The following is a 24429-nucleotide window of genomic DNA, read 5'->3' as shown; positions in this document are numbered from 1 at the left end:
CCCTCGGCGTTCCCATCGCTTGAGCCCTAGCTCTACTTCCCTGCTTATCTCGAGGCCTCAACGCAATTCTCACTCTTTCCTGCTCTGCAAACTGAGGAGTAGGATCATCGCTGTACTGATAACTGGACTCTGAATTTGCATGAGATGTGTGGAATGGGTGAATTCTTAGAAAGCACAGTTCTTCCTTTGATTCTAACAAATATTAGCTGCTGTTGTAATGGTCGCTGTCCTTGTCACCTGCTGCGTTCTTTGAATTGGTCTAGAAGTATAGCTCAGACTGAGTGTACGGTGTTCCGGGTAGTGTGCCTTAGTGACTTTGCTAAATTGATTTCAGGAAATATTCTCTCACCCCACAGTCACAGCAGTAGTCTAAGCACGTGTAATCTACCCTTCGCCACTGTTGAATATGATTTACTATATAGCAATGTAACGGGTTTGTTTCACAATCCCTTTGTAATTTATATTTTTAAAGAATTCTATTTACAGATGGAAGCAACTAGTTTTAAATGTTCAATTGGCTGCTCACATTCCATCTTTGTGTAAATTATGAATGTTGATATCCATGTCCAGGATTTTCTTTCTCAGCGATTGAGTTCTTTATATAATTTTTATTGCTATTATTAGCTACAACTAAAGCTTATTGAGCATTTAAAACCATCAGATGAGAAAGGAAGGCATTCTGGTTTGACATTGCTTGGCTCACCCAGTGCCATCTTGGGGCGGGGGTGAGTGCTGGCTGCATCTACCTCTCAGACACTGCCCGTCCCCACCTCTGCTCTCCGAGCACAGAAGCCAGGCTGTGCTCTGTGCCTTTGTCACCACCACTGCTCTCAGCCCAGATGAGTCAGCATCTCAGACTGTGATTGCTCCCGTATATTTCTCATGGCACTTTTCTTAAACTCTGTGAAATCAAGTTCTTTCCATCCCCTCATTTCTAGGTAACAAACCTGAATTTGGCCAGCAGTGTCATAAACAGAAGCAGTGCGTCAACTCCTCCTACCCTTCGGCCTGTCATCAGTCCTAGTGGCCCGACATGGTCTATACAGTCAGACCTCCACGCTCCTGAGAACCACTCCAGCCCCCCTGGAAGCAGGTGAGTAAGTGAAGGGCCTGGGGCTAGCATTTGGGGTCCACAGGGCTGACATACCTGCGCTGTGGCCTGAGTGTGGTGGTGCCACAGAGAGCTCTGAGCACAGTCTATCAAGCAGCTGCCGTCTCTGCCCGTCCACAGCCTCTGGCACTGAGCCACAAGGCCTAGTTTACTTTGTAAGGTTGTTTTCTGGAGAAATTCCTGATAGTTGGGAGAATCGCCGTCTCTCACTTGTGGTAGATGTCATGAGTTTTACCTTCATGTCTGCCTCCAGTCCTTTTGTGCCACACTGCACTGTGCTTTGGGTGCTGTCTGCTGTGGAGGGGTGTCTGTTTCTTATGTTTTCAAAAGCCAGTTTACATAATTGCCCACAGCTTCCTCTGATACATTGATTTGAGGAGTGGGAAGGTATTTATTTCCTTTATGTACTTGAAAAAAGTGATAGGGACATAAAAGCCAAATCATTCTGGACATAAAGCAAGTTCTGAATTGAGAAAGAAAGCACTGTGTTGAATATAATGGTCTCTTTCTGTATTTTAACAATCCCTGTAAGGGAGAAAATTTAAAAAGAATTAAAAAAAGAAGAAGCATGTTTTTTTTGTTTTTTTTTTTTTTCTCTTCAGAGTCTGTGCTTGGAGAGGTGCTCAGAGTGGTCCAGCATTTGACATAGGCCTTCCTGCAGTACAGCCTCTAGCAAAACTAGGCTGTCTTGAACCCCTGGCAACAGCCAAGAAGGCTGGGAAAGCACCTAAATCCACATGGGGTGTGTATCCAGGCCCCGCTGTGAGACCCAAAGTCCTTATGACATTGTCTAAGACAAAGAAGCCCATCAGCAGGGCCTGGGGTGGCTCCATGTGTGACAAGTGTGTCTGTGACAGGATCAAGTGGGCTTTCCTTATTGAGAAGCAGAAAATAGCTGTGAAAGTGTCAAAGGCACAAGCTCAGAGTCAGAAAGCGAAAGAAATACACAGCTTTTTTAAGAAATAAAAATCAAGGCTTGGTCCATCGTAGAGACAGAGAGAGAGAGAGAGAGAGAGAGAGAGAGAGAGAGAGAGAGAGAGAGAGAGAGAGAGAGAGAGAGAATGAGAATACAAAATAGGCTCCTAAATATGAAATACCTGGTTCTCAGTTGTCAAGTATGGCACTATCCTAAAAGGCCATGAAGGGACCTTGGTACTAAAGCCTCAGCCTGACACAAAGTGCTTGTGGCTGTGCTTGCCTCACAAGCCTAACCACCTGATGTCAGTCCACAGGCCCACGGTGGGAGGGCAGCCATTCCTGCTGCTGTCCCCTGAGCTCAGCATGGGTGCCGGGACCACAGACACACAGAATAACGGTTGAAATGGCTGTTACTTTGCTCTGTGCTTCTTCCCCTGTTATTGGCTTCTTTTCATATTCATTCCCACCCCACCCCAGTTCCTCCCCACCTCCCTACTCATCCAACTTCAAGTTGTCTTGTTTTTAACTGGCCTGGAACTCAGAGAGATCCACCTGCCTCTGCTTCCTGGGTGGTGGGATTGAAGGCATGTGCACCACACCTATCTAAAAAATTTTAAAAGAACAACACTGGGACAATGACAAATTGTAGTATAGATGATTTATTTCTTAGCACTGTTTGAAGGGCTGTTGCCTGTATTAGTATAGAGTCAGCAGTGGCAGTCCCTCAGGCAGAGGAGCAATGGGGCTGTGACTCTCAGAGTGAAGTCTTCTAACCACAGGGATCATCGTCCCTTGAAATGAAGCTCCCCACTTCCCCATGCCAGGGGTCCCAGCTGCTGTCTCTTCTGTGCTACTTGCTGGAAGCCTGAGAAGGAAGGCGAAAGATGTGGGCAGGGAGGAACTGCCTAACGGTGAAGCTGCTGGTGGTGTCAGAATTAGTATTTAAGGAACTAATTTTGGACCCAGAAACCATGCTCCGGAAGTGACATAAACCTAAGCACATTATGTCATGCCCTGGAGTGCTGTCTCTTATTCCCATAGTCACTGTGGTTGGGGTCAGAAGAACCCACTCAGAAGAGTTGGAGACAAGCAAGGCTGCAGCACTTTAAGACTGGGTGCTCCACAGAGTCCTCCCCATAGGACAAGTCTGTTGTCTAATGTACAGTCGACGTACAGAGTAACCACATTCCTGAAACACAAGTCACCAACAGGAACCTGTTTGTACTTAGCAGCTTTATTCACCTTGCAAATGTTTGCAAGTATTCTATTTTCACACCATGGCAGAGCCAGCAGTCCTGTGGAACACATTTGTGCCACAGTCTCTCCTAGTCTCTGTGGGTGACAGCAACAGGCACTTTCTTACTATAAACAAGATGACAGAGCACACATTTGAGGCAGAGTTTGTTGCACTTCGCATATTAGGGGTGGCTTTAATAAAAGTTCCGGCTGGCTAAAGGCGTTTCTCTTGGTAGCACCTGTTAGAAATAAGAGGAAAGATGATAGGATTTGTCAAAGTCAGAGCCAAGACCTAATTTCCTTTGACCTCCCAACCAGACACTGAGCCCAGCAGTGACCTGGGATAATTTATTTGCCTCTGTGCCTCTGCAGCCAGAGTGCAGTTGTCTACAACAGCTCTCTATGCTTCTAGTTAATCATAAAGCCAGTTGCCAGGCTCCAGTGCAGTCTAAGGAGCCTTGGGAAGACTTCTGTGACTCCCAGGTAACCTCTGGTTGCTAGGACAGCTAGGGACTCAACTTCAGTATTCCAGTTCCTTGTGGAGCTCTGGGAGCAGCCGCCCAAGAGCAGTGCTAAGTGAGTTCCAAGGTCCCAGTTTGGGCTGTGCTGTGGTCGTGCCAGAGGCATTCTGCTCAGTCCTGAGGCCTGATTTCCATTTTCACATGCTAAGTCCCTGTGAGGAAGGCATTTTTGGATATTGGCTTAGTCTTTTGTTCCTCCTTTGTAGTAAGAAGTGACTAAGCTTAATGAAGATGGGAGTTGTAGCTTAGAGATGTGAGTTTTATTACTGCTTTTGACACTAAGAGGCCCTAAGCTATTTATTTAACTTTTTATAGGGTAAGCATACTTACATATGAACTGGTCTGTTTTGAGAGCTTTTGGATTGCCTGTGATCTCCGTGAAGTGGAGGCTAAGTAAATAAAAAGTACTCTCACTAGTTTCTGTGAGGGCAGCAGTGGGTTCCAGGCTGAGGGTCTGCTAACTCAGTAAGGAGGCTACCCAGCAAAGTAAGATGTAAAGAGACGCCTGGTGCTGGCTGTACTTTGGTCTGCATGTCGGAGAACTCAGAGAATTGGTAGCCACAGGAATGAATAACCAGTGACTCACAAGGACTCGCAGATGGTGTTCCTCCTCACTCCCCTGTCGCTATTGTTCTCTGTTCCATGGCCGCACAAGTTTTCACCAGACAACCTTATTCTTCCCTTGCTGTTGGAAACTACTCCAAATGTAGCCTCAGGGCTGTCGTCTCCCATTGGGTCAGTGTGAGCTCAGCCCAGCGCCTCAAATCCCCTGGTTCCTTTGGTCTGTCTGGAGTCCCTGCTCAGGCTTTGTTGTGGGAGAGTAAGGCAGAGAGCCATGGCTTGCCCAGACAGTCTGAGACCTGGCCGTGCAGCTCGCAGTTCCCTAGACACTCTGGAGTTGGACTTGGCCCGCCGTTCCTCTGTTGTTACTTTTCAGAGGTAATAAGTGAGATTAATTGCAGGCCATTCTCCAGAAGAGAGACTTGTTAGGGCCAAATGCAGTCACATGTGTATAAGCCTGAGGCCTGCCTTAAGCAAGGCTAGTGTGGAATTACCCAGCAGGACTCCAGAACGCAGGTACCACATGTTTATGACCTTTTCCTCAGGCCTTGTCTCTGGTCTCTAGATGTTAGGACCTGACTGTTTTGGATTTTCCCCAGCTAGTGAGCAAGGTTGGGTTTTCCATTATCTGTTTTCTGGGCAGAGGGAACCACTTGAGGGTGAGAGCAGGTGTGCAGCCCTCTCCTCTCCCGACAGCCTTCCATGGAGCTGGACCACATCACCATGGAGACTTTCTAGGTGAGGAGCACCTGGTGGGCTCAAGGTATTTTTCTCTTCCTGAGTCCTTCTGTGAGACCTGGAAGGGTTACTATAAAGTCTTGGCTGCTGCTTGGAGTGATTTGGGAAGGACGGGGCCTCAGACAGTTTGGCAGGAACCTGAAGCCCTGTTTTTTCCAGACCAGCCCTTCCTTGTGGGTCGAGCTGTCAGGGAATCCCACGGATGTCTGGCTTCTGCCCCTTTGTGTGTTTTTCCAGCATTTGTCACTGAATTATTTTTATCCATCTCTGGCTTTTTCACACACACACACACACACACACACACACACACACATTCTGGGGATTTGTCTATTCCTCGATGTTAAAGTGAGGAGAGTAGACGGAATACAAGCAGAGTTCGTTCCTACTTGTGATAGGACAAGATATTGTGGCCATGGGATGCTCAGCTCAGCCAGCCCTAACTCCCAGATAAACACTTCCATCTCCAAACTTGGCATTCTACCAGAGAATGGAAATCCTGGCAGTTCAAGACAGTCTTGTTACTCCTCCCCTCTGTCCTCTTCTTCAATAACCAATCACAAAAAGCCTGGTATCCTGCTGTGTGTAACATTTAGAATATGTTTTTTTTTTTTTCAAAGATTCTGATTCCAGTTTAGCTAATATTTCTCCATTTGTTTCACTTACTTCTTCCAGAGTTCTGGAGAGTCAGGCCTCTGACTTACCATCTTCATTCTCGGTCCTTGGTCAGCAGCATTTGGTGTGTTCATCTCCTTTCATGGTGTTTCCTGCACGTTTCCTATGCCAGGCATTGTACTACATACTGGGTGGAACATCAAGGAACACATAGTAGCAACTGATCTCCAGGCTGTGTGGTCCATGTACTCAGTAGGGGGTTTTCGGGTAGGTAGGGATTGAAAGATATGTAGTCCTGGGTGTTTGATCACCAAGAAGTTAACATCTGATATGAGAAGGGGCTGTGCACACATGAAACAGTTAGAGAGCCGCGCCAGACAGCAACTGGAAAGAGAAGGAAGAACGGGTCAGACTTCAGTCCTCTCACACAGCATTGCTACAAAATGACAGAACCTTTAGCTAGTGCACTGAGATGAGCCCATCACAAAGGGACAGACAAGTGCACTCCCTAAAGCACCCAGGGACATAGAGCTAGAACGTACATGGTTGCCAAGGGCTGAACAGGAAGAGAGGAAGCGCCAGTGAGTGTTTAGTAGATACAGAATTTCAGCCTTGTAAAATGAGAATATTTTAGGATCTAATGTAGAATAATGTGAATGTACTTAACATACCTGACAGTACATGTAAAATGGGAAATACAAAATTGTGTGCTTTTTAGAACAGTTTATAAAACAGCCACATGAAAAATCTGTGCAAAGATGTTCCACAGAAGCTGTTCAGAAACCAAAGCTGCCAACTTAATAGGAAATGGGCCTGAAATCCCTGCAGGGAAGGGGCTTCAGAAAGGGGGAGAGCCTGAAACCCCTGCAGGGGAGGTGTACAGCAACAGCCTAAGGGTATGATAGACGTTGATTGTCTCAAGTGGGTCTGTAGCCTTGGACAAGTTACAGTTAGCTATACTTTCAACTACCCCCAACCTCTGTGTGTGTGTGTTAGTTAATAATGTGTGTGTTAGTTAATAGAGATTAAGCCTCCAGCCTTATGCATTGCTAGATAAGCACTCCTCCACTGAGTTATATCCCTAGTCCTATCTATCTTTTTAAAATGTTCATAATAATACTACCTACCTCATTAGTTGTTAAAGATTAAATGGAATTGTGTGTGAAAGTAGCCAGCATAGTAGAGTGCCTGGTTTAGGTATAGGTTCTTGATAACTCTGAGTTGGGGGGCCAGGTGGGAGATGATTTGAGCAGACTGACTCCAAGAGACTGACTTAAAATCAGATTGCCCAGGCTAAGACACTGCTGCAGCACTCACCCTGTGCTGGTCTAGGTGTCACAGCCACGGCCCCGTGGAGCACCTGAGCTGCATTACCCAGAGGCAGACTTCAGAGGATGGGCAGGAATCTCTGCTGAAGGGCAGTGCCTTCCTCTCTGATGTCTTGTGAATGCTGACATTTGCATCATGGTAGCTCAGTGTTCCCGCCAGTAAACACTCCTATTTTCCATCCACCCTGGGGGTCGAGCTTTGAGACAGCCTTTCTCTGGAGGAGTTTGGAGCTTATAATTTTGTACTTCATCCTGTTATATAAACAACAATCTTCAGCCAAAGAGCACAATCACAGAAAGAAACCACTTTGGGGGTGGGGCAGGTGCAGGCTAACAAAACAGCTTTTTTCATGTTGGAGCTCTACAGAAGTGATTTTTCACTACTTATTTCTTTTTTCTTCTTTCTTATAAAACAAACTTTACCTGACCTTCATCCCCTGAGAATTCCACACTGACATCCCTTGAGCCTGAGGCTTCCCCGGCATAGGACTAGCCAAGTTCTCCATATTTCCCTGAAGCTCCCCCTCTCTGTGCCCACTCAGCCACAGCAATATAACCTCCTCAGGGATAGGTGAATACCCAGGCAGCCTCAGCGTGTCACTGGGTCAGTTCCTTACCATGAGAGCAGCAGTTGGTAAACACAAGAAATGAGGCCCTCACAGCTGCCTGGGCATCATGCCAGCGCAAAAGATGCTTGGGAACGTGGGCCTAGTCTCTGAAGAAACAGAAGTAGCTCCTTCTCATCCACAAGTCAGAAATAAAACACACACTGCTGTGTGTTGCTGCTGTGAGCTTTCCCAGTTTGTACCCAGAGTGGGGAAGGTAAATGCTCTCAGTCTCACAGGGTGAGCACACACCCAGCCATGGACTCCTATCTCACGTGACTTCACTCTGTAAGAGTGTAGCTATCTGCATGGAATTGATGCTTATTTTAGTTTTTAGAGTGATAAATAGCAGATTCCTGTGCCTAAGTAGAACTGAGAAATTCTAATCATCCCTCAGTATGACTGAAAGAGGAGTTACAGGACCCTGTAGATACCCAAGCCTCAGGTGCTTTAGTCCCTCATACGATATGATGTAGTGTCTGCATGTAACCCACACACACTTTCCCACATGCTCTGTCTCCAGGTTACTGGTAATACCAGATACTATATATGCAGATAGTCATTATAACATTATAGAGAATTATCTGTCATTATGGAAAAATTTGTGTTCGGTACAGACTTATTAAAAATTCTTTTTGATCTGAAGTTGACTAAACCTTGTAAGCAGAGAAGGCTGAAGCAGCCTTCAGGTCTCTGCCACAAGTGAGAGAGCGTGAGGGGAACTCCAGCTCAGAGGGAACTCTGTCTTTGCCTCTCACTTCTGGAGCGAGCACCCCTTTGGCACCTGACTGTGTGGGCTCTGTGAACCATCAGACAGAGAAGATTCATACTTCTGTTCTTTCAGCTAGTGTTGAGAGATTGGTCAGGTGGCCTAGGGAACACTAGTCTATTTGTCTTTTTGGCTTTTGGGGTGGTAGTGGTGGTGGTGGTGGTGGTGGTGGTGGTGGTGGTGGTGGTGTTTGCGGTTGCTGGTGGTTGCTGGTGGTGGTGGTTGTTGTTGTTGTTGTTGAGAAAGCTAAGTAGATGACATGCACGCTGGTCTTGCAGAGAGCCTGCTCCTATACCAGGCAGCTCACAACTACCTGTTATTCCAGCTCTAGGGATGACTTGCCTCTGCTTCCAGCCTCTTCAGTCACCTAAAGTCACCTGCATACACCAACACTCAGATGCACACATATACCTAATTTAAAATAAAATAGATGGTTTTTGTTTAGGTTTTTTGACAAGGTCTCATTGTGTAAATCAGGTTGGCCTGGAACTCATAGAAATCCACTCATCTTTGGCATCCAAGTGCTGGGATCAGAGGTATACACTACCATGCCTGGCGACAAAATAATTGTGTTCTTTTTATTTAAAACAAGATACCATATGAAATCTTCAAAATGTATTTGAAAGTATTGATGAAAAAGAGTTACTGTAGTTAATTTTTAAGTGCATTTTATTTATTGTGTGTGTGCATACATGTGCTGGCATGCAGGTTAGAGTTGTAAGCAGTAGATCTTACCTCCCACCATCTGTTCCAGGGATCGAACTCATATCCACAGGCCAGGCAGTGAGTGCCTTCTGAGGTGAGCCGTCTCATCTGCCCTCTTTCTGTAGTTAGTAACATTCTAGGAGGAGATAAGTTATTCTCACCAAGTAAAACTTGAAAGTCTGCAGAGGAAGGCATGTCTGTTAAGTGATCCCACTCAGCCATTTCACAATGCAAATTTATTCTATACTTTTTGTCAGGTGAAAGAATTATTAAATAGCTATTTCAAAGTAAAAATTAAGCCTATGGTATGTTTTATGTCTTCACATTGTCACCTGAGTCACTCGAGTTCCTCTTTCGGTCACCATTTCCCTGAAGAGCGAGTCACCTTTCCATCACAGCCCAGTGCCTCTGAGAGCAGAACATCAGACACCACCTGAACAAACCTCACGGCTCTCTCCTCTCCTTGTCCTCTGGTTTCCTCTAAGACAGATGGTTGGAAGGAAGTTCTGCTTTCCTTCACACTGAATGAGACGGCTTGCAAATGTGCAGTTCCTGCAGGGTGGCCCTTCAGCGAATTAAACACTGGAAGATAAAAATTTCTGGTTGGTTCCCTAAGCTTACGAAACTCTCTCCCAGACCTCACATCTCAACTCACTGAATCTGGTCTCTTTTTTATTTTATGTTGTTTGAGGTGAGACTAACCTAACGCTCCCAATAATCCTCCTGCCTCAGACTCCCTAGTTCTAGGATTACAGGTATTAGCTACCACACCAGGCCCTTTCCTTTGGTCCTTATTTGATTCCTTCTAGTTATCCAAAATCAGAAGTACCGTGTAAGCAAGAGGCCTTCTGCAGTCAGACGATGGATGCTGAGTGTGGAGATGGGATGGGCAGGCTCCTTGCTCCTGTCACCTTCTCCCTTCTCTCTGTACAACCTGCAGGACTCTGAGAAGCCATTTCTAGCAGATACTTGAGTGGCCCGACATCTGTGTGCACCCTTCATTCCCAGCGCTTTCATGCCTCTTGGCAAGAAGCTGTAGCATCTGCTGATGTGTGCCTCTGACAATAGGTGCTCCTCTCTCCTTGGTCCTTTGCTACATATGCTTTCTGGCCTCCCCTATGTAAGTGATTGACATGGAGGGATGTATATTGTCAGGTCACCACACCTCTGCCCTTTTTAAAAAAGGACTGTTTTTATTTGTGTATATGGTACGTACATTCCAATGACTACATGCATTCATATGATAATCAGCTGAGGGACTTGGATCTCTTAGAACTCAAGTTACAGACTCTTACAAGCTGCCTGGTGTAGAGGCTGAGATCTAAACCTGGCTCTTCTGAAAGAGCCACATGTGTCCTTGACCACTGAGCCATCTCTCCAGCCCCCAGCTCTGCTCTGACCACAGCCTTGTGCTCTCCCTCGGGTAGTGGTGGTCTCTGCACTCACCCAGCTGCCCACATTCTGGTGAAAGATTTGGAAGGATGGAGCCAACCAATGCTTTGTATCTTTGTCTCTGAATAGAGCCCCCTGCACCCCCAAAGTGTTCAGTGAAGCTCAGAGGGTCCCTAAGGAAGGCCAGCATTGCCCAGCATGGCAATCATAAACTATACACAGGTACTTTAATCTTAAGCTCAAGGTCACCCTCCACTAAATGGCTAGGTCAGGGCTCACCTGGGCTATATAAAACCATACTTCAAAAAATAATTAGTAAGTTTTATTTCTTAGTCTCATTAGCCTTAAGTCAAAGCTCAAAAGACACGCGTACCTTGTGGTTTCCATTTGGGGCAGGACAGACCCAGAGACTAATGAAAGCCCCAAACTAGTCAGAAAACTAAAAAGAAATGAACTTCTAAGAAAGGCATATTCTTGATTATCCTCTCAGGATCTGCTGTAGCCTCTCTCGTTTAGATGTAGCCATTATTGCACATGCTGCTCTTGAACTAATTTGTGAATTTGGGAGGGGCGAATCCTAAAGCCTTGGAAATCTCAAAAGGCAGAAGGCAGGAACTTCTGTGCTGCTAGTGCCTAACCAGTCTGGAGCAGGACCACCCGACAGGAAGAGCGTTCAGAGTGTTAGCACTCTGTTTGCTGAGCCGTCCACAGCTCGATGCTGGGGCAGGTCTTGCTTCCCTCCCATTCCTCTGCCTCACCCCATTCCCCACCTGCCTGGCTGGCAGTCCTGACACGGCTTCTAAAGCACCAGCCCTGGGGAACGAAGCCAAACATGCGGAAGTGGTTCTGTGCACTGGCTCCCAGGGAAGCTGTGGCTAGTAGGGGAATGGGTGGGGTCCTGCCTGATGGCTTTCCAAAGAAGCCAAAGCTTTGAAGTTTTGTCTTAGCAGCTGCCAGGCATGCTGTCTCAGCACGTTGCCGTCTCTATATGGTCCCCTGTGGTATATTTCTTTATATGTGCATAGTACACACAAAAGAGCTTAGATGTATTTTGGGTTAAGTATGAAATTGTGAAGTTCAAGGCTAAACACACTCACTTGGCTTTACCAGTTAACTACTCTTCTGCTGAAAAATAGTCCCCTGAGTACGCCACCCTCCCTTCTGGCTGTCCGGGTCTTACCACCTGCTGCAGGAGACACGGAACATTTTCTTCTAGAATGGAACAGGTCAGGTCCGGAGACCTGGAGGTCCTGCATTTCTTGGGCAAGCTGGCTCTTGCACTTGAGACAGTGATAGATATCACTGAGCTCTATCTATCACTCCACTCCATGTCTCCCAGCAGGGAGCCCTAACTGTGCTGGCCCTGGAGAAATGGCTTGTTCACCCCTGGCTCTTCATCATCTAGCATGATGCCAGCAGTAGATGTGTGTTGACGGGTAGCCGCAGCTGTTCTGGGGACAGGGATGGAGTAGGTTCAGAGGCCAGGTGCAGTGCGCACTGTTCTCTCCCATGCTCTCCTGCTGAGCCAGTCCTTTCTCAGCCCAGGCTTCTGTGGGACGTGAAAGGCAGCCTGTTTTCTGGTCAAGCTAGGTTTAAACCCCAGTGACCCAGCAGGAGATGATTCTGCAAGGTATGAAGACATTTGCCACGCTCCTAGGCACCAGGCTCTGGACACTAGGCCTCAGCTCTCCATAATTCAGTGACCATCAGTCAAGTGGCCTCGACAGATCTCCATTTTAATGAGGTACCTAAAGCCCTGAAGGGCTTAGTCAATTAAACTCTCCTTCCCAGACACTCCTCCCTGCAAAAGATATTTACCCTCAGGCCTGCCCTGAGAAAGTGGGGTATGGTTTCACTCCTCACAACTCACCACATGACAAGAAATGCTTTCAAACTATGGGCTGCCTCTTCTCATCGAGACCCTCTATGGGAACAATGGAGCTGGTCTTCCTATAAAGGCCTCCCTGCGCTCTCAGACACCAGTTCCGCCAAGCCAAGCCACCCACCACTGAGTATGCCAAAAATACTCTTCTCCCCACAGGAACCAGCCAGAGCTCTTCTCCTGCCCTTTTCCCTTAGAACCTGTCATCCTTGGCCTCCGTGCGGCCTGGGAACCCATGAGCTCAACTCTGGCCAGTTCCCCAGGGACCTCAGACTGCGCCTCACCCCCGGAGCAGGGTCCCGCAGCTTCTCACAGCCCGATGCCCGCCCAGCGGGTGGCACGCACGGGCACCATTTTAACCCACAGGCTTCAGCCCCTCCAGGCTGTGCTTCTGCCCTGGATCCCACTTGGGTGTGGTTGTGCAGATGTTCCTTTGCAGAGTCTCCTTTGTTTTCCATTCCTGAGATAAAGCTTGTTGAAGGGAAGGATTATATTTTATATCTACCCAGAGAACCCTGCAGCTGGACTTGGGAAGACCTAGACATCAGGCCCAGATAGACTTCGGGCCCAGATCCGCCTGGGACTTCCTCACTTGGGACAAATCACCAGACAAAATATAAGCCAAAATTTGCCAAGGAAAAATGACGGGAGATTCTAAAGGTTCTAAAGAGATCCTACCCATAAATATTCTTTGAGCTATAAGCCCTGCCCACTCGGTGTTCTCAGTTCTAGCAGCTCACATCTCTAGCAGCTCGCCCTGTAAAGCGGCCCTGCTTGTTTATACTGATGCTGCTGTACAGACTAACCTCCTGCTGAGTCACTCCACGGGGTAGAGTTACTAGGTTAGCTTGGCAAGTGTTTAAAGCCTGGAGTGGTCCATTCCAGGCACTTCCTATCATCACTATCCAGGGGCCTGCCAGCGCCTCCTCAGACCTGTGAGGCCATTGTTTTCTATTGCCTCCCTTTCCTGCTGAGCCAGGCTGAGTTCTCTTTTAACCCTCAGGTCTTTTCCCAGCAGAGTTGCCTGCCAGGCTCTGAGCTGAGGGCAGCTGTAGTTGCCCTCTCAGCAGACTCCTCAGTGTGACCGACCGCTGTCTCCCCTAGTGCTCACATAGGCACGGTGCCCCTCATTCTTCCTTCCTCAGCCAAGCACACACCTTCATCAGTGTGCCTACTCCTCCTGCCCTCTTCCTGCCCTGGCTTCTCTGTAAGATGCTCCCCAAATCCAGTGACCCTCAGCCCGTGGCACCCTTTTTCTTGATATCTATCTTCCTTTCTCTAAATTCTGACCTTTCATCTGGAAAGGCCGCAACCCCTATCAAGATTCTGATGTTCAGTGCCTCTTAACAGCACACACACATACAAACACGTGCACACATAACACAGTGTGTGTGTGTGTGTGTGTGTGTGTGCGCGCGTACGCACAGACACACACACACATATACACACACACCAAGAGAGACAGAATATTACTTTGAAGCATTTCCTTAAGAAAAAATGGGATAAATAAGTATATCATTTTTAGCACCATAGTCTGGCTTGAGTAATTTCAGATTCTCTTATTTTGAAATCCTGAATTCTCACTTCCAAACATGGCTTGAGGCCTTGTATTTTAGAGATAACCCAATTTGGATTCCTCCTTTTTAAGGATAAGTTCTTTGAAGCTAATATTCTTATCTCTAAGAACAAGGTAAATGTTTCCTTGTCACAGTTGTTCTTAGGAGAAAATGAGAACACGATGCATAGCACTACTTCTGCATTGAGTACATGCTGAGCAAACAGGAAGAGCATCCCATGCCGGCTGTCTGCAGTTCTGTAGGTGTGACAGGGTGCAACTCAGAAATCAAGGAGGTGATGCACATTCTCACACCTGCAGAACGACGAGGCCAGGAGCCAGCCCTGTGGTAGCCTCTCACGGAGCCAGTTTCCAGGTCTCCTCTCTTCAGATGGAGCGACCCAATTCTGAAGCTTTTCTCTGTCATCTGTTATCCTCACAGGCAGAGCATATGCTGCAGCTATAGCATTTCTGCCATACTATAGTTAGATTTATGTACTTTTCCTCTACTACCTCCTTTGAGATTATCACACACACACACACACACACACACACACACTTCTACTCTTATCCCTGAATGAAGTGACTCACATGTAATCTTCATTCATTGTGTATGCTGAATGAGTTCAAACAGTGCGTTCACAGACATGGCCTAGGCTTACATCTAGACAGCTCCCTATCTAATGTTTCAGCGTCCTATCACAAGAAGCCGCAACCCATCCCCATCTCCCCCTCTTTCTTCCCCTCTCCAGATGACCCTCTTCCCCAACCCCACCATTCTCTCATTCTTGCCTGAAACAGGGTCCCACAGCATAGTCTGGCCTTCCTTTCTATGTGCTGGGGTTATGAGTGTGTCGTTGTGCCTGGCTTTACATCTGTTCCTGGGGTTGGGGCAGATTGAACCAGGATCTGGGCATGCCAGGCAAACAATTTCTCTGCCACTAAGCTACTTCCCTAACCTCCCACCACTTGTTTTCTTTTCTCATTAATGAACAGATTTCAATATGACGTGCTTAGACATTTACCTCAGGTGCATTAACTGTGCCGCTCTCCGTTACCCTCTCCTGTTCTTTGCTCCCTAGTGCCCTTCCCTTCCCAAGAGCTTCTCCCTTCTACTTCTTTTGAAAATCTTTGTTTTACATATGAGAGAGAAAAAAAAACATGATATTTATCTGAGCCTGGCTTATTTTACTTAACACAGTAATCTATAGTTTTATCATTTTTTGCTGAAAATGACATAATTTTATTTCTTAAACTATTTTTAGTTAGCATACAAATAATGGGGTTCATTATGACATTTTTTATTCAATATATTTTTTATTTACATTTCAAATGATTTCCCCTTTTCTAGCCCCCCACTCCCCGAAAGTCCCATAAGCCCCCTTCTCTCCCCCTGTCCTCCCACCCACCCCTTCCCACTTCCCCGTTCTGGTTTTGCCCTATACTTCTTCACTGAGTCTTTCTAGAACAAGGGGCCACTCCTCCTTTCTTCTTGTACCTCATTTGATGTGTGGATTATGTTTGGGGTATTCCAGTTTTCTAGGTTAATATCCACTTATTAGTGAGTGCATACCATTATGACATTTTAATTTATCTATATCATCTTTATTCATATGTATTATCTCCCACATGTTTATTCTCCCAACTCTCACACTATTCTCCTTTACCCCTCCTCCTTCATCCCCTCATTTACCTTTTTTTCTGTGTGTGTGTATGAGTGTGTATCTGAGTGTATGAGAGCATATGCAAGTGTGTGAAAATGTGTACATGCGCGCGCACATGGTTAAATTTAGATTTTCTGGTGTTCTTTGTTAATAAAAGTGTTTCTATTGCATTTCTTTATCCATTCATTTGTTGGCAAGCACCTAGCCTGACTTTAGAACTTCCACTATGACTTTTTAAAAATCAGTTTTTTTCTTTATGAAGATCACATCAGATTCTTTAAGCAGACCCATCAGGCAGCCTGCTGGCCCTGAGCCGGAGACAGGGCTTTCTCTGGTAATGTTCCTTAAAGCATAGTCGGCCCAGGTGTGGCAGCAGCTGCCTCCCTCACAGTCCACATAACTAAACTCCGGGCAACACAACCAAAGAGATTAAAAGACAATAAAAGTCCTTAGCCTCGTGAGTTCCTGAATTGGACTCAGTATGAAAGCAGAGCTTGGGCCACCAGCATGTGGAAGAGCTGTGCTGTGCAACTCCCTGGCCCAGTCTCTGGCACCAGGTCTGTCCTGGTATGACTCCACCGTGCTCACAGGCAAAGTTGTTTCAGTACCAAATAAATGTACATTCTATATTTGGCACTAGCTTGATGTCATACTTCCTTTCATAAATATTACAAACATGCCCAGCCCCACCCTATACCACAAGAGCCAACCAGCTAGATGTTTTGTGTGATACACACGGCTGAACACTGTACTGAAACTGAAACATGTAGTTAGGGGACTGCTGGGGCCATGCTGAGTGGGAAAGGTACCAAAAGAAACAAAAATGCAGCTTAAATGTATGCTAAAAGCTGACCAAACATCACACACTTGTGAGGTTGCTAAGTCCAGAACCGCTGAGAGCCGCCTGCCTCCAGCTTTAGCCAGTAACATTACTGTACCCTAAACTGTACCCCAAAGGGTAGCAGGCTGCTACAGTGACAGTGCTTTAAAGCTGGTTCCTTTCCTTCCCAAGTTAATCTATAACAATAAAAGTTTGTTGTCTCCATTCTGTGGGTGGGGAGTTGAGGAACAGCTCAGCCACGTGGTTCTGACTTGGCTTCCCCGTGACCCAGTCAGGAGCATGCAGAGAAGGCTGGGCCAGCTGCTGCTTCTCCGGGGCTTGAGGCCTGGTTCTGTGTCTGTGTCCATTTCTGGATGGCTTGCTCTTTTCAGGTGGAGTTTTTGCTTGCTCTTGCTGTGGGCAAGAGGCCCCGGCATCTCATCACCTGGACTTTTCCACAGGGCTTTCTGTTCAGCTTACAGCTAATGTTGGCTTCCTCAGAAGACGATTCAACAGAGAGTAAGGTAGAGCCACAAGAGCTTCCGGGGTCTAGCATGCAGTTACAAGTTCTCAATAGTATTTAATTAATTCTCATTGTTATAAAATAGACATAACATGAAATTAATTTAATTTTTTTGATACCAAAACAACATAAAACTTGGTATTTTAACCATTCCTAAGTGTACAGTTAAGACATTCACTCTGCAACATCGCATCATCTGTAGCCATAGTTTTATTTCATTCCGTAAAACTGGAAGGTGTCTCTGAATAGTTTCCCTCACTCTCCACCCCTCCCCTTTAGAACTCCTGTTCTGCTTTCTGTCTTGCTAGTTTGACTACTCTTGATACTGGTGGAATTTCTTAAGTGTTTGCATGACCTGTTCATTCAGCATTATACCTTCAAGGTTCATCCTTATAAATAACACATGTCTACACGGCTGGTCTACATACGGGTTTGGCTGCTGCGAATAGATGTGGAGGAACACAGGTCTCTTTTGGTCCCCCTGCTTCTGATTATTTGGAGAGCATACCTGGAAATGGAATTACTGGATTATGTGATGCTTACGGCTTTTTTCCTCAGGATTATTTTTTTTTTCTTATATAAAAACACTAGCTGATGGCCGCAGAGCCAGAGAGTCTTTTATGAGGTAGTCTGATAGGAACACTTAATACTTTCTCATTCCAGAGGTCAGGGGTCATGTGTCCATTGATGTCAGAGATGAAATTGGAGGTGGTCCTGGTAATATTGGTACTAAGGACAGAACGACTACTGGCTGTGGTATAGCAGTCATTAGATGAGACCAGGTGTATTCAGAGTGGTATATCTATAGATGGCCTTTAGTACTGGCCGTCACAATAGCTTCCAAGCACAGGGGCCAAGGTGTTGCCAGTGCACTCAGGTTGCAGTCAAGAACACCAGTGTTGAACCACGGAGACTATGTACCCTTCCAGGGATGCTGTGGGGCTCTGCTGAATACTGGTGTTTTCAACATGGGCCCTTGTGTGGTAAAAGGAAGTCAAGACAATGGCCCTAAGGAGCCAGTTTCACCTCCTTGACACAGTTAACATGATTGAAGTAGCCATTGGCTCCCCAGTGGTGACAGACACCTTGAGCTGGTACATTGGAGAGCACTGGTCTGTTTCTGTGCAGGAACAGGACAACCAAACCTCTTCACCCTTGATGGGACACACAGGTAATGGGTGTGCTCAGGGAAAAGGCAAGGTGTCCCTCCTCAGCCCTGTCGGCAGTGCCATACCCTTGTAGAAGTGGTCTGGGCTTTCCTTGGCCTTGGGGAAACCTGCCACTGGGTAGTGTCATTTTGAGGCCCTACTATCCTGTTTTCATGGCTACCATGCTGGTTCTTAGTCCCCCTGTGAGGCCATGGTCCCACAGGAATGCCCTCCTTATCCTCAGCACCTTGTGACTTTGTCCTGTGATTGTAAGCATCCTAGTACGTATGAGCAGGTGTCTTATACTTTTGGTTCTCGTTTCCCTGGTAACTAGGCTGTTGAGCATCTTCTCACGAGTGTGCCCGCTGTCATGTGTCTTGTCGCCTCCTTTGCTCACTTTAAATCAGCTTTGCTTTATTCTTACATTTGCTTATTAATTCCTATATAAACATTTGTCCATTCTATGGATTGCCTTCTTCCCTTTTGAACAGTGAAACTTTTTAAAGATTTATTTATTGAGGGGTGGTAGTGCACGCCTTTAATCCCTGTGCTGAGGAGGCAGAGGCAGAGATCTCTGTGAATTAGCTAGCCTCATCTGTACAGAGAGTTGCAGGAATGATGGGGCTCCAACAAAGGGTTTTGTTGGGTTTAGCTTTTGTTTTGCTTTTGTTTGTCATGTGTATGGGTATTTGGTCTGCATGTATGCCTATGTATGCATGTGCTGGTCAGACCTGCTGGAACCCGAGTGGCAGTGTTGGTTGCCTTGTGGGTGCTAGGAAGCAAACTCAGGCCATCTGCAAGAGCACAGGTGCTCCTAACACTGAAGCATCTCAACAGTGTAATTGTGTATTATATACAAACATTTTTAATTCAGATGGAATACAGTTTGTCTACTTTTGTTCTTTTTGTATGTGACCTTAGAGTCAGATCTGAGGCACCATTGCCAGCTCCAAGGTCATGAAGCTTTTGTTGGTGTAAATGTGTTATGTCTCTAGCATCAAATCTAGGAGGCGGGATTGTTATGTCCAGTGATATATATTCACTTGAACATTTTATAGCTACTGTGAAACTGACCTCCAGAGAAAGTGTCCCAGCCAGGAGAACTGAAGCCCACCCTGCTCTCTGCACCCCCACCTGTGTCTCCTACCATTGAGATTTCCAGCTGTTCTGTTGGACCATGCTTATACCTCTCATTTTTAGTGATGGCAGACTTAGGGAAAAAAAGACCGTACCTTCAGAGATAGCAGTGGTAAGGGTGCATGCTATGGGCAGGAAGCCAGAGGTAAAGGGTCCAGCAGGCCCTCGTCTTAATCTATTGAGAATGTAGAGCTTCCCTGGTTCAGTCCTGGCTCCGAGTGCTTTCTCTCCTGGTTCTGCTCTGACTGATTTTGTCCAAGGAACCTAATCATCTCTGATTCCTCATTAACCAGGAAAGTCAGTGAGCCCAGGCAGCTGAGTGAACAAAGCTTAAGGAAAATATTAAAGACGAAGGACTGGTTGGATATATTTTTAATATAGAACATGGAAAAGGTAGAAAGGGTGGGGGCTGGGGAAAGAGAGGAAGGAGATTACTCCCAGTAATTGGAAGCAAATGTTGGCTAAGAGGTATCCTCACTCTTCCTGTAAACCCAACAGAGAGCCACGGCTAGGAAGTGCTTTAACCCTTCCCTGCCTGCAGAGGTGATGTTCTCCAGAGAGGAGTCTTGCACATGAGCAGTTTCTGTAAGCCCTGGCCAGCAAGGCTTCAGAAGGCAGGTGGGGCAGAAGAGTGAGACACACAAACTGAGTCTCCTTAGGCTGCCTTCCCCTCCCCTATGGGCAGCTGGTAGTCTGTTGACCAATGGTTTTCCAGCTTTACATGTTGATGCTTTCTTGAGGAGACTGAAGAATGCTCATGGGACACTTTTGATTAGCTATAACCCATCTCTTGAACACCCTCTAATCCAAAATTGTTGTCGCACCAGTGGACAGGAGGGTTGTGTTTGGAGTCTTGGGCCTTCAGACTGGCCACGGTAAAACAGGCATTCAGAAGAGCTAGTGTATGGGCTCGCCTCGCACTTTTGACTTCAGAAGAGCAAGAATGGGCACCTGGCTTCTGCCCAGCCATTCATCCAAGGAGGAGAAATAAAACCAAGTTACTAATGTGCCTCCTAGAGTCACTCTGTCCACACACCCTCAGATGCCTGTCTTGTGGCCAGGGATGATGGTATGTGCCTGTTATCACAACACTAGGAAAGCAGAGATAGGATTCCAGCCTGGGCTACATAGCAGGTTGGAAACTAGTCAACACAGGGAAGCACTGCCTCAAAAACAGACAAGGTCCATTTTTCACAAGAAAGAGGAAAAAAGAAACCTTGATTTGTATGCAAAATAATCCCCCCCCCTTTTTTTTCTTTTTGGTTTTCTGAGACAAGGTTTTTCTGTGTAGCCCTGGCTATCCCTACAACTAGTTCAATAGACCAGGTTGGCCTAGAACTCACTGAAATCTGTGTGCCTCTGCCTCCTGAGAGCTAGGATTAAAGGCCTGTACCACCACTGCCCAGCCAATAATTCCCTTTTCAGTGGAAGCACACGAGGCCATGCAGTGATGAAGCAGCAGCTACTGCAGGGGCCAGGCTCACAGGCCCACTGGTTCTCACATCCAGGAGTCCTAAGGGTTTGAGTGAGATGACACTCAGCGTGGTGCCCGGTGTCCACCCTTCATCCTCACATCATTACACTTGTGGGGTACTTAACCCAGATGCTGTCGTCTTTTTTAAAACTTGCTGCTGTTGTTTGTTTAGTTTTTGAGATGGGTTGAGCTAGAGCTTGCATTCCTCTAAGCATTGTTTCTTGAGTACTGTACTGGGATTACAGGCTATAAGCCACACCTACTGAAATGATTTTTTAAAAGCATCTTTGGGATGGTTGCAGATTTTGTGTTGAGTCCATGCTCCCCCCTGAATTAATTTTTTTAATAAACTGTAAAGTGTAGCCTAGAGTTTATTTTTGTCTATGTATGTACAGTTATTCTATCTGTAATCCAGTGACTCTTAAAAGTTCACTTTTGTTGGATTTGGACCTTTGCCAGAAATCATTTGAGTATGTCAGTGTGGGTCTTTGAATAATTTTAGTATTCCTCCTATGGCAATGATAGCTAGAAACCCCTGGGCATTGTCTGTTTTACATCCTAATTTTTGGTGACTTATTATAAATGTGATGTCATATGGATTTAGGCTCCCAAAGAATCACTCTCACTTCCTCTATGCAGTTGCAGACATGACTGAAGCCTTCATTTTCTCAACTATAATTAGAATGATGTTACCTCTGCCAACAACTTGCTATGGAACAAACAAGGAAGAGGAATAGATGGAGGCAGAATGGTCACACATTTAGAATGTTTTCACGGTGGTGGTGGGGGAAGTAAGACCTGAGCAGTAGGCCTTGCTGTGTCCTTTGCAGTTCCCAGGCTGCAGTTTTCCCATCCTTTTCACGGCATTCTCACTGCTAGAGTGTGAGTGCTGTGTTCAGGCTTCTCTTCTGTATGGTACTCGCATGGCGATGTCAACCAATGACATTTGCCGTTCTGACACGTGGGAGAGCTGCATCCTACGAGCTTGACTGATGGAGTCTGCCCTCCTGCCACACTGTCTGTGTGGCCAGTTGGCTTTCCTCCTGTTCTGGGCTCTGCTGGCTGCTAGTCACGCTGGCTGGAATATCTTTTGCAGCTGACAAATTTCTGTTCATCTTTCGAGACCAAGATCAAATGTCCTGTCTATCTGAAAGCCTTCCTTGACTTTCGTTCATAGAAAGTTGTCCCCTTTCTCCTGCTTTCTGAAGCTAAAGCTAGTAGTGTCTTGTTTCGAGCATAGAGGCCAACTTTGTGGGCAGTGGCAGGAGTTTTTTTCTTAACTGAAAAGTAAATGTTTCATACTTACCTAAATGTGTCCATTATGTGTTGGCATTGGCATTAAAATGATAAAAGCAGAATAATTTAACCGCCATGTTCTGGGACAAGATCCAAGCAAACACACTAACACGCTTGCGATGCTTGCAGGTAGCTGTGGGCACACTTTCCTTTCTTTACACTTTTTAGTACTTACATATTTCATGATGTGTTTTAAACATTAAAGCCATGTTGATTAATCTTATATTATTTGATGTGCCCTATATTATTATGGGCACAAATATCAAATAATATTATATATTATTTCTGTTCCTCTTTTGAAAATGACAAAATGCAACTTATCAAAATTGCTCCAAAAATTCCAATAAATATTACATATTATTTGATATTTATTGGAATTTTTCGAGCAATTTTGATAAGTTGTATTTTGTCATTTTCAAAAGGGGAACAGAAAGGCAGGAGAGGAAAAGAAGATTAATATTGACTGACATAAATTAATAATATTAAGGCTGACTTTATGCTACATCTGTGCTTTATTCCCTTTATCATATTTATTACTGAAAATGGCTGTAATGTAAGCACTGAATTCTTCCTGTGTGACTGTTTAAAGAGCCTTACAGGTGGTAGGATTTGTCCTTGGTCACATACCATGATGGGACAGGCGTCTGAGCCCTACCCTTTTTGGTGTGAAAGCTCACACTCTTTGCACTGCTGTAACTCCCCTCCCTTTAGAAGCAAGGAGGGAAGTAAGTATTAGTCTTTACCTGATGACGTTTCAGAGCATTTAGACCTCTTTGTTGATGATGCTGTGCAAAGAAGAGGTGGGGATATTTGTCAGCGATGCAAAGGAGAGTGGATACTTCTAAAAATAAATTGCCGATGGTGGCCTCTGGGAAACAACTGTATATGAACAAGTGAGTTCAGATTTAGTAGAACATATAGTTTAGCAGCATCCATACCTTTATCATTGCCAATGGAGCTGCACAGTTGCTCACTTGCCTCCAAGTAGAAGCCATGTGTATGGGCAGAAGCTATCAGTAGCCTAAACATGCTAACTGAACATGTAACATATATTTACCACATGGGTTAATGTCTGCTTGCTTTGCATGCTCATTCCCCTCGATGTAACTCACTGGCACAGATTTGAACCACTAGGTAGGGCAAATTAGGGCATGTCTGTGTTATAAGGGAACCCTTCTGACTCTAGGGAATGGAAATTGTGTGGGATCTGGTCCTCTCATTTTTACAATAGCCTAAGCTGTGCAGGTGTTGATCAATGGGCCTTTTAACTGTCATCAGCTATTTCATCAGTAAGCTAAGCATACAGTTTAATAGCTAGCATTCTAGAGAGAAACCATGATCAGGAAAAGCATATCACAAAGAGAGGTAATAAAAGATGTCCCTGTTGGGCTCTGTATCATTTCTGGGCTCCAAGCATGGGAATCAGGCCTCAAGTCAAAGAGCACTGTGTTTCTCCCCAAGTACAGTGTCTGAACGTGGAGCTTTGGCTTCAGTCCTTGAGTGCATACTCTGTCCTCATTTATTGCTTCCAAACTAAAGCTCATTTGCTTCCCTAGGTCAGGCGTGGGAGAGCTCTGCTTATCAAATAGCATAATGCCTCTTCCAATTGGTCTGAGGAATGCAAGTAAGAACAATAGGTAAGAGGTAGTTTGATGCTTCCTGCCTGCCAGTAGGGTTTTTTTTTTGGGGGGGGGGGGGGGTTTCAAGACAGGGTTTCTCTGTATAGCCCTGACTGTCCTGGAACTCACTCTGTAGACCAGGCTGGCTTCAAACTCAGAAATGTGCCTGCCTCTGCCTCCCAGCACAGTCTGTGCTGGGATTACAGGCGTGCACCACCAACATCTTGCTCTGCCAGTAGTTTTCACTTTGTCCCAGCAACTATCTGAACATTTCAAGAGTTCATTGACTTCTAAAGTGACTTTCCAGAAAGGATCTGTGAGCAACTGTCAGAATGCAAACCCGTCAATGAGGTGGCAGAATCCATGTTCTTAACTACTTTGTCGGTGATTCAACTTGGGAGAATCACCCAGTAAGCATGTGTTATTGGGTAGAAGTAACTAGGTAAACAGTAGAAACAGCAATAAGTGAGACCATGTGTTTTCAAAGGTCTGATCCTGAGGCAGGTTGCCCCCATTTCATGTCAGCTTTGGCCTTGATCTAGCCTTTCTAGAAAATATCCATCAAATTTTAGTAAACATGTCTTGACATAGCAGACTATATGCAGTTGTAGCTATGCCACATGCTGTTGGTGAAGGGTTGCTTCTGCTGTGTGTGCTGGGGGTGGCTTAGCTCAGGCTCCCGGAAGTGGTTCACTCTCAACTGCAATAGAAAAAAACCTTGATCAGAAGTGACATTTTAGCACCTTTTGGCCATTCTACTTCCTTAGAACATTTCCTGTTTTATGATTTCCCTAGTGCTTTAGTGTTTGTGTTTA

The 24429-nt window shown here is 45.8% G+C and overlaps 1 protein-coding gene across 12 annotated transcripts in view; it reads left to right on the top strand.

Moving 5' to 3' along the window:
* The window catches only part of Ttll5 (tubulin tyrosine ligase like 5), a 221247-nt gene that overhangs the window by 131266 nt on the left and 65552 nt on the right, over nucleotides 1-24429 (top strand). For 9 of the 12 annotated variants that reach the window (XM_052185375.1, XM_052185370.1, XM_052185379.1 and 6 more), the window contains 2 exons: nucleotides 939-1093; nucleotides 23552-23632. In XM_052185375.1, the coding sequence (XP_052041335.1) occupies nucleotides 939-1093; nucleotides 23552-23632 (236 nt within the window). The remainder of the gene's footprint in view (nucleotides 1-938; nucleotides 1094-23551; nucleotides 23633-24429) is intronic. The other 3 variants (XM_052185372.1, XM_052185377.1, XM_052185376.1) reach the window with 1 other exon arrangement.

This window comes from Apodemus sylvaticus, chromosome 6, assembly GCF_947179515.1.
Source record: "Apodemus sylvaticus chromosome 6, mApoSyl1.1, whole genome shotgun sequence".
Lineage (NCBI taxonomy): Eukaryota > Metazoa > Chordata > Mammalia > Rodentia > Muridae > Apodemus > Apodemus sylvaticus.
This window is presented reverse-complemented; position numbering and strand designations above follow the sequence as displayed.